Source organism: Staurois parvus, unplaced genomic scaffold (genome assembly GCF_062004578.1).
Source record: "Staurois parvus isolate SC_StPar_1 unplaced genomic scaffold, SC_StPar_1.0 ptg000437l, whole genome shotgun sequence".
Classification (NCBI taxonomy): domain Eukaryota; kingdom Metazoa; phylum Chordata; class Amphibia; order Anura; family Ranidae; genus Staurois; species Staurois parvus.
The window spans coordinates 1,105,627-1,119,133 of NW_028318233.1; the positions used below are offsets into that span (position 1 = coordinate 1,105,627).

Consider the following 13,507-nt stretch of genomic DNA (forward strand, 5'->3'; position numbering starts at 1 on the left):
CTGCCTGGAAACTGAGAAATGTCCACGGCGTCCAAAAAGTGTCCCTTTAGGTCAAAAGCGGTTTAGATCAGCTAGAGAACAGCGGTAGTAAATCAGAACCACTTGCAGAATTGAGTGATAATGATTCGTGGGGGAAATTTGTCATCAGACACTGAAAACGATTTTGCGACTGAGCTCAGCAATGTGCGAACTTGGCGCTCTATTTCACATTTCAGTGTTTTTGGTTTGATTATATTATTGAATTAAATTTTTTATTATTTTTATATTATTTTTATGATTATTTATTAAATTATAATTTATGATTTTGTGTTTCAAATTTTATCATACCCGGTATGCTTACTAGACTCTTGTTCGGACAGATTTCAGTGAGTTTTTCCTAAAAATTACAGCCTACAATAAAAAAAATACATATTTCCATGCAAAAAAATGGTACCGCTTTCAGCACCAAAAATCTGAAATAATCATACCGCTAGGGAGGTTAAAGGTAAAGAACGCCATTATGCGTGCAGCCAGCATGCAGGATACCATCCTATTCAATGAGGTGCCGGTGATGCTCCTCCCCGACCTTTGCACCAGACTCTGGCCATGCGCAGGGTCTTGCGTCCTCTCACCCTGATGTTGCAGGAGAGGCATATTCGCTACCAGTGGCGGTTCCCGTTTCAACTCCACGCCTCGCAGAATGGCAAATCCGCACAATTTCTCACTCTCGGGGATCTGCCCACATTTCTCGGGGTGTTTGAACTACCTCAGGTGTCCCTCCCAGACTGGCCCTTTCACACCAGGCCTTCCATTTCCCTCATCTTGGCAGCGGTCCGAGGGAAAGAAGAAGAAACGTCCCTGATCCTCCTCCCAGAAGATTCCAGAGGGCTGATCTCCTAACCACGTACCATGGGAGGTTTTTCTCCCCTTCTCATTTTTGTTCTACAGTTTTTCATGCACTCTGTTGGTCATTCTCGTTTGATCTGTGAATTATATTTGTGCCTGTTGTTTTTTTTTTTTTTCCATGTACCCTGGGGCTGTGGTTGGAGGCAACTTCCTGGGTGCCGCCACTGAGGTTTGTTGTGGCATGCGGGGATGCCTTCGACCTATAGGCTCAGGGGCTTTGGGCCTTTGTTTTGTTTGATTCATTCACGTCCTGCTCTTACCATGTTGTATTTATCTGTTAGGGGAGGGGGCTCATTTTGTCATGCCTGTTTGAGGGTTTTCTGAACACGTTTTGCAGAGGGGGGGTCATTCTCACAAGGGATGATCCCCTTTGTGGTTGTTATTGGCCCGTGAGAGGCCTGGGTCGGGGTCAGATACATGCGCCTCTGACCACCCCCACCTTTACCCCTCTTCCTCCCCCCTCCCCTCCCCCTTTTTTTTTCTTTTTTCTCTTTTCTTTCCTAACGGGTCGGGAGGGGGGTTCTTCGCGGAGCGCTGTCGGTGACCACGGAGAAATATGACTCCGATTACATTTTCTTCTATTAATTGTGGGGGCTTTAACACTCTGGAGAAGCGGAGCCAGATGCTTTATCATTTCCATAAACATGGATCGCAGATTTTGCTCCTTCAGGAGACTCATTTTCGCTCCGATGGTGTCCCTGTCCTCCGTAATCTTTACTATGCTCAGTGGTATCGTAGTACTAACCCGCGGGCCAGATCTAGGGTGGTGTCCATGGCTTTTCATCATACCTTCGGCCACGGAGGTCTTGGACTCACTAATTGGACTCACCAGCCGGTCGCTACCTTTTTTCTTAAGTTGAAATTTCAAGATTTTGTTTTTACTGTAGTGAACGTTTACGCTCCCAATCAGGATCAGGCTCCATTTCTTGCATCTGTCCTCTCTAAGCTGTCTGATTTTGGGAGTCCCTGTTTCATTGTAGGAGGGGACTTCAATGTGGCTCTCTCTCCAGACTTGGACACCTCCGCTGGTAGGTCTTCTCTATCCCCGTCGGTCTTATCGCAAATTAAGTTGCTTTTGTATGACTTACATTTAGTGGACGTCTGGCGTATCCAACACCCTTCAGAACCCTTGCGAGAGCCATACGAGCTAATGACTCAATTTTGGGTATCTGCACGCCCTCCGCACATCACAAATTATCCTTATACGCAGATGACCTTCTAGTTTACGTCCAACAGCCACTTATCTCACTCCCCAGTCTCCTCCACAGATTTGGTATATATAGTAACTTCAAACTCAATATCTCTAAAACGGAGGCGTTAAATATATCTTTGCTGGCCCATGTGTTGGCGGACTTACACTCTAATTTTGCTTTTCAATGGTGCCTAAAGGCTATTACATACCTGGGGATCATGATTTCTGCTGATTTTTCTGCTCTATATTCCCTTAATTACTTACTCTTGCTTTCACATATCCGAAAAGATCTGGCTTCATGGGGTGCTTCTGCTATGCCCTGATTCGGTTGCATCAATACCCTCAAAATGGATACCTTACCCAAGTTACTTTATTTTCAGACAGTGCCGATTGCTGTCCCTAAGAGTTTCTTTCTTTCTCTTTCTTTTCTTTCTTTCCTTTTCTTTTCTTTTCTTTCTTTTCTTTCTTTCTCTACGCTCCCTTTCCATTAGATTTATTTGGCACTGGGGGTTCTCTAGGTTAAAATATAGGTTAGCTACTTACCCGAAACTCAGAGGCGGAGTGGGTTTACCAGACTTTGAGCTTTATTATAGAGCTATGTTACTAGCCCGGATGCTTGATTGGTTTCCCAGACCCTTTCGTAGAGCCTCTTGTATGATAGAACAAGATTAGGCAGGAGTTGATCTTCAGGCTTCGCAATATGTGTTATTGAAACACTTCCATTTCGTTGGTGTTTAGTTTTATTTTTATTCATCCACACGGACCATTGACACACACATTCTTGTCTTTCTATCCATTTATTTGTCCATGCTATTATTATTTCTCACGTTTTGTATTGTTAACGTTGCTGTAAAATAGAATAAAGACTATTTTGCCTTTAAAATCAGTATTTTTGGCAGAAAAAATGTCTTAGAACCCCCCAAAATTATATATTTTTTTAAAGCAGAGGCCCTAGAGAATATAATTGGTGTTTTGTTTTTTTTGTTTGTTTTTTTTTTATGTTGCTTGATCTTTGCACAGCATTTTTTTCGAACGCAATTTTTGGAAAAAATACACTTTTTTTTTAATTTTATCGCAAAAAAAACCCACAATGCATAACCCAATTTTTATGTCAAATGTAAAAGATGATGGTATGGCGAGTAAATAGATATAAATAAACAGGGTGGATTTGATTTAAATCATAGTTTTCTACATAAAGACTAATTCTTGCTGGTATAACTTTAATATGCAAGTAGATGAAGATTTTTAGAATAACAACTTTTCGTATTAGTTTTTTTTATCCCCAGTTTAATAGGTTAATCATTCATATTTGGACAACTTTTCTGTTGTACTTAGGAAGGAGAAATATAATCATTACCTTAATAATAATTTAAATAGATTTATTCAACTGAAACAATAACATTCCAGCATATGTTATTTGCTTAAACAAACATCCATGTTTGTTAACTAATTTGGCTAAACAAAATATATATATTTTAAGAAACTTAGACTGTCAGCCCCTTCCTCCTCACACTTAGTTTCACTTTCTTCTTGTGCAGATCTATTCTACTCCAATCAGAAAAATATTGTTTCTATTCTATTCACTGAATTTCTTGAAACTTAGCACTGAAGGGGTTGATTCTGTATTCATAGGTTTGTAGAAGTTAGGATTAAGGTCTTTTTCTTAACTCTGTTCATGTTATTACATTTTTGCTGTGAAGAAGAGGCATGTGATCTCCGCTGAGTCAAATTCAGTTTTGAGAACTGCAAAAGTAAACCAAACATCTGTGATAATATCTTGTAGGCAGAGAAACTGCCCAATAATCTTACAAAAACCTCTGGAAGAGCATGACATTGTGAATGGATTAATGGAATTTATTTACCAAAAACATTAAACATATACAGCCTTATTCTACATAATTAAACTAATCTTTATTTCATGATGGAATAACCTTTGGATGGTAATATATTTTCCTCAAAAAGCATTTTATTTAAAAAAAATCCGATTTTATATCAAAAAAATCTGATTTTTTAAAAAAAATCATTGATTTTTATCCACCCTGTAAATAATATAATAATAAATATGTCACACTTTAAAATTGCACACGCCCGTGCAACGGCAAACATGTTACTATTCATATGTAACGCTTTAAAAGCCTTTACAGGCTACCGCTTTAGATTTACAGAGGAGGTCTGGTGCTAGAATTACTGCCCATGATCTGACAATTGTGGCAATACCTCACGTGTGGGACAATCGCTGTTTGCGTGAGTGCAGGACTAACGGGTGCACTTTTTAAAAATGATTAATTATTTTTTATTTTTTCACTGTCACTTTAATTCTTTTTTCTTATCGCTGTCACAAGGAATGTAAACATCCCCTGTGACAGCAATAGACACATGACATTTCTTTTTATAGAGGAATCTGGGGTCTATGAGACCCCCAATCCCTCGTCTGCACTTGCTGTCAGTTTTTTAAAAGTGGCGCTGTCAGGTCATTGCTTCTGGTCTATGATAAAGAAGAGCTGACTCCGGCTTTGTTTGGCTGTCCGGCTGGTAACTCAGGTCGCCTGGTGGGACGAGAGAGAGCTGTAGGAGGCGGGGTGGTGAGACTGGAAGTTCAGAGAAGCAGCACTGAGAGAGTATCAGCCAGCAGCGCTGACAGTTGTAAGTGACAAGTGTTGGGGTAAGTATTTTACCAAACTGTCTGCTGGAGAATATTTATTTCCTTCTTCTCAGTGTGTTAAACTCAAACAACTGAGGGTTTAATGGTCAGAAATTCCTTGTGTGTGAATATTGTAGATCTACTTTTATGTGTTCTACAAAGTAACAATTCTTCTGTTTACAACTCATATTACAGCAGTGCTCCTCAAATAGTGGGGCGCGCCGTCAAGGGGGGCGCGTCGCCGCCCCCCCCCCCTTCCGACAGAAGGGACACTAAGTACAGGGGTGGGCAGAGGGCTGCTGTCTCTTACCTGGCTCCCACGATGATCCATCCAGGAAGCGCTGCTCCTTCCGTCACTCCGGCCACTCCCTCACTCCTGCCGCTCGGCTCCGCCTCCTCACCGGTGATTGGCCGCCAGAACTGTAGCTCAGGAAAGGTACACAGGCGGCCAATCACGGGCGAGGAGGCGAAGCCGAGCGGACCCGCGAAAATCGAGTGAGGGAAAAGCCGGTAAGTGTGCAGAGGTGCTGCTGCAACCACATATGCTGGCTGCAGCAGCACCATACTGCAACAGGGGTCAGCAAGTGTCATTGGTGTCAGTGGGAGGAATAGTGCCGCATCATTGGTGTCACTGATACTAATGATGGGGCATTATTCCTCCCACTGACACCAACGATGGGGCACTATTCCTCCCCCCACTGACAGGGTACTATTCCTCCCACTGACACCAATGTTGGGACACTATTCCTCCCACTGACACCAATGTTGGGACACTATTCCTCCCACTGACACCAATGTTGGGACGCTATTCCTCCCACTGACACCAATGTTGGGGCGCTATTCCTCCCACTGACACCAATGTTGGGGCGCTATTCCTCCCACTGACACCAATGTTGGGGCGCTATTCCTCCCACTGACACCAATGTTGGGACGCTATTCCTCCCACTGACACCAATGATGGGACGCTATTCCTCCCACTGACACCAATGATGGGACGCTATTCCTCCCACTGACACCAATGATGGGACGCTATTCCTCCCACTGACACCAATGATGGGACGCTATTCCTCCCACTGACACCAATGATGGGACGCTATTCCTCCCACTGACACCAATGATGGGACGCTATTCCTCCCACTGACACCAATGATGGGACGCTATTCCTCCCACTGACACCAATGATGGGACGCTATTCCTCCCACTGACACCAATGATGGGACGCTATTCCTCCCACTGACACCAATGATGGGACGCTATTCCTCCCACTGACACCAATGATGGGACGCTATTCCTCCCACTGACACCAATGATGGGACGCTATTCCTCCCACTGACACCAATGATGGGACGCTATTCCTCCCACTGACACCAATGATGGGACGCTATTCCTCCCACTGACACCAATGATGGGACGCTATTCCTCCCACTGACACCAATGATGGGACGCTATTCCTCCCACTGACACCAATGATGGGACGCTATTCCTCCCACTGACACCAATGTTGGGACGCTATTCCTCCCACTGACACCAATAATGAGGCACTATTCCTCCCACTGACACCAATGATGGGGCGCCAATGATTAGGTCCTAAGTAAATGTTGGTGATCGGTTTGAATTCATTATTATTTATTGATTTTATGTATTTTTTCAGTATCATATGGTTTGACATGTCCAATCAAAAAATGTTTATAGTTTAATTAAGGATTTAATTTTTTTTTAATTTCTAATGCACTTTAAATCTTTTCTGCTACAGTTAATAAAGCTATTCTTTGTTGTAAATTGATCCACATTTCTTTTTTTTTTTTATTCTCTTATACGTTAATAAGGATACAGTGTTATGCAGAGGTGTACTTATAACAATTTTCTTCTTCTTCCTCTTCCTCTTCCTCTTCCTCTTCTTCCTCTTCTTCCAGAAAATAATTGAGAAGCACTGTATTACAGGGAAAAGCATCTTCACCTGGATCTGTAAGTTTGTTTTTTTTTGGTCCGTGAAGAAAGCTATTATGTATCCAGCCTAGCAGACTGTCCGGGATACAAATATCATGTGCATACTTACAACTCACAATATCACAGTGAGCACGGGCAGAGTGAACCAGATGTCTGGGTAGCTGCATTTCCTGGACATCCAGGAGCGGTTCATCTGAAGCAAACATCCAGTGATTACAATCGCCTTCTGCTCCACCTCCATAGGCAAACACTCAGTACTTGTATACAAAGGCCGTTCTGTGGTTGTAGCACATGAATACAATCACATGAAATAGATTTCAGCCAACAAAGGTTGAGTTATTCAATTAAAATCCGCAGTGTATTTATTTTTTCCCCCCTCTGATACCTAGAAGTGTTAAATTTATTTCACATTAGGCAAGGATGAATGACATACGTTAAGTGATTTAGAGCTTGTTTACACTAGTGACTCCCTTTGAAGGGTGAATTGTGAAGGATTGCTTTTCAGGGGCAATTTTACAGGCCATGAGTCGGTGTTATGTTGCCTCCTCACCGCCTGTCTTAACCCCTATGTTCATGTGGTTGTAGCACAGCTGCTTTTACTTGAATGGGTTGTGTTTAGCAGATCGTGCTGCCCACCGAATGCGTTGGAGGGGATTATTTGTGTCACACCGAATGCTTTACATTGTAGCCAGGGCATGTGTATATCTCTGCATTTGCAGCTGTTGGGGGGCAGTAAAAATGCAACACAACTACCTTCTTCCCCAACTGCAAGTGTAAACTAGCCATAGGCTGCCCATAGATTAATCCATTTTTTTATTCACCCAGTGGATTTAGTGAAAAAAAAAAAACTGCCCCTCCTCCCCCGTCCACACGTTCTAGGTGGATGGAGGAATCCTTCCCGCTGTGTCATTGTATTCTGACAGCAAGGAGACTTACCTGCTGAGCCAGTCAAATTTCGATCCATGTGTGACCGGCTTGAGTGATCTGTTTTGGAATTGTAGCTACAGATCAATCTAAGTTGGGGAATGGACATAGACATTCTATGTGCTAACAATTGCCCCTTTGATTTCCAGGGGAACAATGTACACATTGAGGGCTGTACAATAGAAGAGATTGTTTGTTTGTTTTTATTGTGTTTACCTGTGTGTGATCAGCAGCTGTAGTAGAAGGCTCTCTGATTTTTATAGCAGAGTATAGCAGCAAAGGCAGGCCATAGACGGGCCGTTTATCGGCCAATAAACGAAAAATCGGGTGGCCCCGTTGCCGATGCTGCCACCAATGTCCACGAAAAAACGGCCGTTTTTCGCGGATTTTCCAGCATGACCGGTAAACATAAATGAGGAGCTCCACAAAATACGGCCGACGGGCTGGCCCCACTAACGGCGTACTTATCGGCCAATTTTTCGTGTGGACAAAAATTTGGCCGATAAACGACCCGTCTATGGCCTGCAAAAGAGAGATTGGAAGTGAGGACATGACGTATAAAACTGAAAAGTAAACTGTTCTCCTTTCATGCTGCCATTGTAGTACAGGAGAATGAAAGGATATATTTATAGTGGTTCTAAAGGCTGAAGGTTTTTTACTTTTTATTGCATTCTTCTCATTAAGGTAAAAAAAACTTTCTGAATAAAGGCCCCCCGTCTTTATGTTTACCTGAGCCCCACCTCAATCCAGTGCTATGGATGAGAGCTAAAGCTCTCTCTCTGCTTTCTCCCTCCCCATTGGCTCCCACTGCTGTCATTCACAGCCATCGAGGAGGGAGTGAGGGACGGCGCTTTATGTGTCTATGGAGGCAGGAGAGCTGGCAGGGGACCTCAGAAGAGGAGGAGCGAGGCTAATCTGTGCAAAACAATTGCACACAGCAGGTAAGTATAACATGGTTGGATTTAAAAAAAATAAAATAACAATTGATCCTTTACAATCACTTTAATTTGTTTTTACGTGTGGCTCCTAAAGTCTGATCTTCATTGAAGCCAAGGCAAATCCTACTTTTTATTATTCTTAATAATTTCTGAACAGAGTAGGTAATGGTTAAGACCAAATTAAAATTCATCCACTCTGCGCTCTTTGAGCCGGTGTTCACATATATATGCGGTGCGGTATATCGTATGTGATTCGCACAGGAGCCGCACTGCTTTTCTCTGTAAATCACATGCTATTTGTGTGCGTTGTGATTGGAGCCATACATTCTTTATGGCTCTAATTGCACTGCACCAAGAAGGTGCAGGACCCTTTTTTTGGTCTGCACTAGATCGGATTGCATGGGTATTCACACCTATGCGATCCGATTCTGAATATTGCACCGCGTTTTATGGACCAATGTCGGGGTGTTGTTAACATACACACCCGCAGCGGTTCACATGAACGGGGTGCGATTCTGATGCGGTGCAGAATTCGCACTAAAAACGCTGAGAATTCTGCACCGCATCAGTGTGAGCCCAAAAAATACTTCTATTTAACAACAGTGCAACCCCTATGCTGCTGCTCTAATGAAGCCCTTAAATGTACACGTGTATGATGGTAGAACATACAGTAAGTTGTCAATTTCTACTGAGCAGCAATGAAAATATCTCTAAACAATCCTTGCATGTACAAAAATTCACTAATATGTTAATGCAGCAAAACAAACCAAAGTGCTAATGTGCAATAAATAAAAATACAAGGAAAATATGCAAAGTATAACATTCTTATATTATAATCAATGCTTCACAAAAAATCCGTAATCTTCAGAACGCACAGTGAAAATGCTCCAGGTGGTGATCCGCCACCAACCAGTAAGTCATATTATACTGCTTTACATGACACTGAGTTTACTACCACTTTAGGAAAATCATTTTTTGTAACTGTTGCAAATTTTTTACTTGGTGCCCTCACCTATAACACCATTTGCTGTTGCAGGCTGACAGTGCTAAACTACCACTTTAAAATTAGCAGCAGCGTTGTCAGTCTGCCATGTACGCTTCTCAGTTGGCCGTTGGGCTGACTATCAGAAAAAAAAAAGCAGACCAGCAAGGGAACTTGCACTGCAGGCTGACAGTGGAGCTGCCATTTGTATGCAAAGCAGGTGTATGGAGCATACAATATTTTGCGTGTTATACCCCTTGGTAGCCCTTGGGATGCCAAAGTCTTTAGTTTTTCTCTCCTATACTTTATGTAAAGCTCTTTATTTTATACCCCATGACATAGTTTGATTTGTTATTCTGTCTTTTTCAGATCTCCTCTGTGAATTTCCTAGAAAGGAGTGCCGTGCTGTACACTAAGATGACCTCTGAAGCTACAATTGCTCCACCAAGGAGCAAGCTGCCAAACTCAGGATACCGAGAGTACTACTGGCTCCGTTCTTTCGTGGCAGGAGGTGAAATGTTTGCCAATTCTTAAATTAAGAGATCTGTAAAGTACTATATAAACTGACCATGTAGCATGCCACAATGAAGTTTCAGAACTCTTTTTGTGAAAAAATATGGTGGGTTGTGGGGTTTATGGCTGTAACAGACACCTGTGGAAGAATTTAAAATGTGAAGATCTGTATGTGACCACGGCTCTTCAATACTTATAGGTTCAGTCTACTCCAAAGTGGTTTTTGAGTTATGTATACAACCTGGTAGGCTGAGTCAGTCCCTGACATCTTGTATATCTTAGATACTCAAACAGTGAGCTCTCCTTACACTTTTCCAGTCTGCCTGGGAGCATGGAACATTCCAGCTTCTCCTGTTACTTTCCTTTTAAATACTACATATCTGAAAATGTTAAAGGACATAGTGAAATAACCATCTTAAAAGACCTCTTTTTTTTAAACTAAGCATCACAATCCTTGTGAATGAAGCCTGCCTGGAAAATACCTAAAGTGGCTATAAACGCTTCCATATACCCAGTGAAAGGATTGGCCTTGGGTGATGCACAGAGATGAAACAAATCCTCCTACATAGGTTGTACCTGGGTATCCACATTCTCTTCTCTACATCCATTCAAAGTGCAGAATGTATACAGCTTGCCTGAGCTTCCAGAAAACGGGATGGGGAGCTGAAGTTACACTCTGTAAATCTCAGTGAGAAGAACTCTGAGAGCTGATTGGAGCAAGAGCAGGAACAGAGCTGCGGCATTCAGTCACAGGCTGTGTGCTGGAGTTCCCTCCCCTGTCGCTTTTTTTTCTCTTGGTGTCAGAAAAACTTGTCAGAAGTGACTCATGCTGATAGCGAGGCAGCAGACAGAAATTATGCTTCGTGCCCTGGACTAAGACAAGTACACTATATAGAGGGATATGCTTGTGGGGGACCCCAGGATAGGAGGATCGGGGCTGTCCTGTGCAAACCATTGCACAGAACAGGTATGACATGTTTGTTATTTAAAAAAAAAAATACTTTACAATCGCTTAAAAACAAGTTATCAGACTTGCTGGTTTAGGAGTTCATCCAATTTTTCAGAATGCAGGACAAAATTGTTGACAGTCCAATTTAGAAATTTAAAGAGCTCATTAAAAATGTAAACTCCATTTAGGTTATAGTTCACACTTCATTATGTTTCGTGGTATGACTACAATAAAACATTATTTTTCATATTGTAGGGGTTGCCAGCTGCTGTGCTAAAACAACCATTGCACCTTTGGATAGGATTAAAATTCTCTTTCAAGCACAAAACATCCACTACAGACACTTGGGTAAGAGCTTTAAATTCCAGGATGTGACAGTGATACATTTGTTCTATACTGGATTTTCTTTTGTTCTGTCATTTTTGCAATTTGTTTTTAGGAAATAAAAGATGCTGTATGTTGTGTTTATGGCTATTATCTAAAACAGGGGTCTCCAAACTTTCTAAATGAAGAGCCAGTTTACTTTACTTCAAACTTTAGGAGGGCCAGACTGTGGCCAGCAGGAGTAGAAAAAGTCTTGGTGTCAGTGGGGAGCTAACAGTGTCCCATCTTTGTTGTCAGTGGGAAGAATAGTGCCTCATCGTTGGTGTCCGGTGGAGAAATAGTGCCCCATTGTTGGTGTCTGTGGGAGGAATAGTGCCCCGTCATTGGTGCCAGCGGGAGGAATAGTGCCCCGTCATTGGTGCCAGCGGGAGGAATAGTGCCCCGTCATTGGTGCCAGCGGGAGGAATAGTGCCCCGTCGTTGGTGCCAGCGGGAGGAATAGTGCCCCGTCGTTGGTGCCAGCGGGAGGAATAGTGCCCCGTGGGTGCCAGCGGGAGGAATAGTGCCCCGTGGGTGCCAGCGGGAGGAATAGTGCCCCGTGGGTCCCAGCGGGAGGAATAGTGCCCCGTGGATGCCAGCGGGAAGAATAGTGCTCCATCATTGGTGCCAGCAGGAGGAATAGTGTTCCATCATTGGTGCTAGCGGGAGGAATAGTGCTCCATCATTGGTGCTAGCGGGAGGAATAGTGCTCCATCATTGGTGCTAGCGGGAGGAATAGTGCTCCATCATTGGTGCTAACGGGAGAAATAGTGCTCCGTCATTGGTTCCAGCGGGAGGAATAGTGCTCCGTCATTGGTGCCAGCGGGAGGAATAGTGCTCCGTCATTGGTGCCAGCGGGAGGAATAGTGCCCCGTCATTGGTGCCAGCGGGAGGAATAGTGCCCCGTCATTGGTGCCAGCGGGAGGAATAGTGCCCCGTCATTGGTGCCAGCGGGAGGAATAGTGCCCGGTCATTGGTGCCAGCGGGAGGAATAGTGCCCCGTCATTGGTGCCAGCGGGAGGAATAGTGCCCCGTCATTGGTGCCAGCGGGAGGAATAGTGCCCCGTCATTGGTGCCAGCGGGAGGAATAGTGCCCGGTCGTTGGTGCCAGCGGGAGGAATAGTGCCCCGTCGTTGGTGCCAGCGGGAGGAATAGTGCCCCGTCGTTGGTGCCAGAGGGAGGAATAGTGCCCCGTCGTTTGTTGTCAGTGGCAGGAACTATGCCCCACTGTTGCTTACGGTGGGGGGAATAATGGCCCAAGGGCTGGATAAAAGCAAGCAAAGGGCCACATTCAGCCCCAGGGCCTCAGTTTGGAGACCACTGATTTAGAATATTACTTTTCAATGTTGAGTGATTTTCAGAAGTTAGAAAGTTGCTGTTTTTGGAGAACAAATGTGAAAATAAGAACTTCTGACTTTCTTTATCTGTGTACTTGTTCCAGGTCATTGACTAAGGAAGTATAAAAGTCATTATTACTGGCAACTAGCGGTTTCAGAAGAAGATCAACAGCAGCGCTCTGCCTGGTTCTGTTATTGATAAGCAAACTTAGAAATATGAGTCAGTGGTGGTCTTTTGAGGCTCTTAAAGCAGTGCATCTAAACCCATAAACAAAAAGCTAATATATTGCAGCCTACCATTAGTGGTGGTGGTTACATTTTTTTTTTTTTTTTTCGGGATTTTTGTTACCTTTATTTTCACTTGACAATCCTGCCAGTAACACTCTTCCTGTTCTAGGATGACATTGTCCACTGATCAGTGTCGTAACAAGGGATGAACTCGGGTGTGTTCGAATCTTACCCAAATCCACTTGACATATCATGCCAGAAAGCTGTCACTGCACATGGCCAATCAAAAGCGGTAGAGGCATTTTGATTGGCCATGCACATTGACAGCTTTCTGTCGGGATTGCTCATGCGGCTTTGGACTAGGATTCAAACACACCTAAGCTCACCTCTAGTTGTCACCTGAGAACCAGGAAGTGTGCAAAGATTACAGGACACCTCCCCCTCCCCTCCTCATCTTTAACATGGGGACGTTCTGTAGTTCTCACAAGTGATCTGTGCAAAGCTGATAACAGTGCTTGGGATTTTAGTGTCACAGAGGCAGGAAGGTTGAGCTCAGTAGTTTTTTGCCAGGATCAAGAGCTACTGCATTTTTCTGTACTTCAGTATTTT

The 13,507-nt window shown here is 43.5% G+C and overlaps 1 protein-coding gene across 3 annotated transcripts in view; it reads left to right on the plus strand.

Moving 5' to 3' along the window:
• The window catches only part of SLC25A16 (solute carrier family 25 member 16), a 59,483-nt gene that overhangs the window by 6,623 nt on the left and 39,353 nt on the right, over positions 1–13,507 (plus strand). Inside the window, exons 2-4 of one of the 3 annotated variants that reach the window (XM_089687752.1) lie at positions 6,632–6,683; positions 9,879–10,020; positions 11,227–11,319. In XM_089687752.1, coding sequence (XP_089543878.1) covers positions 9,927–10,020; positions 11,227–11,319 — 187 coding nt within the window. In that variant the 5' untranslated portion in view covers positions 6,632–6,683; positions 9,879–9,926. Of the gene's footprint in view, positions 1–6,631; positions 6,684–9,878; positions 10,021–11,226; positions 11,320–12,774; positions 12,891–13,507 lie in introns of those variants that run through there. The other 2 variants (XM_089687754.1, XM_089687753.1) reach the window with 2 other exon arrangements.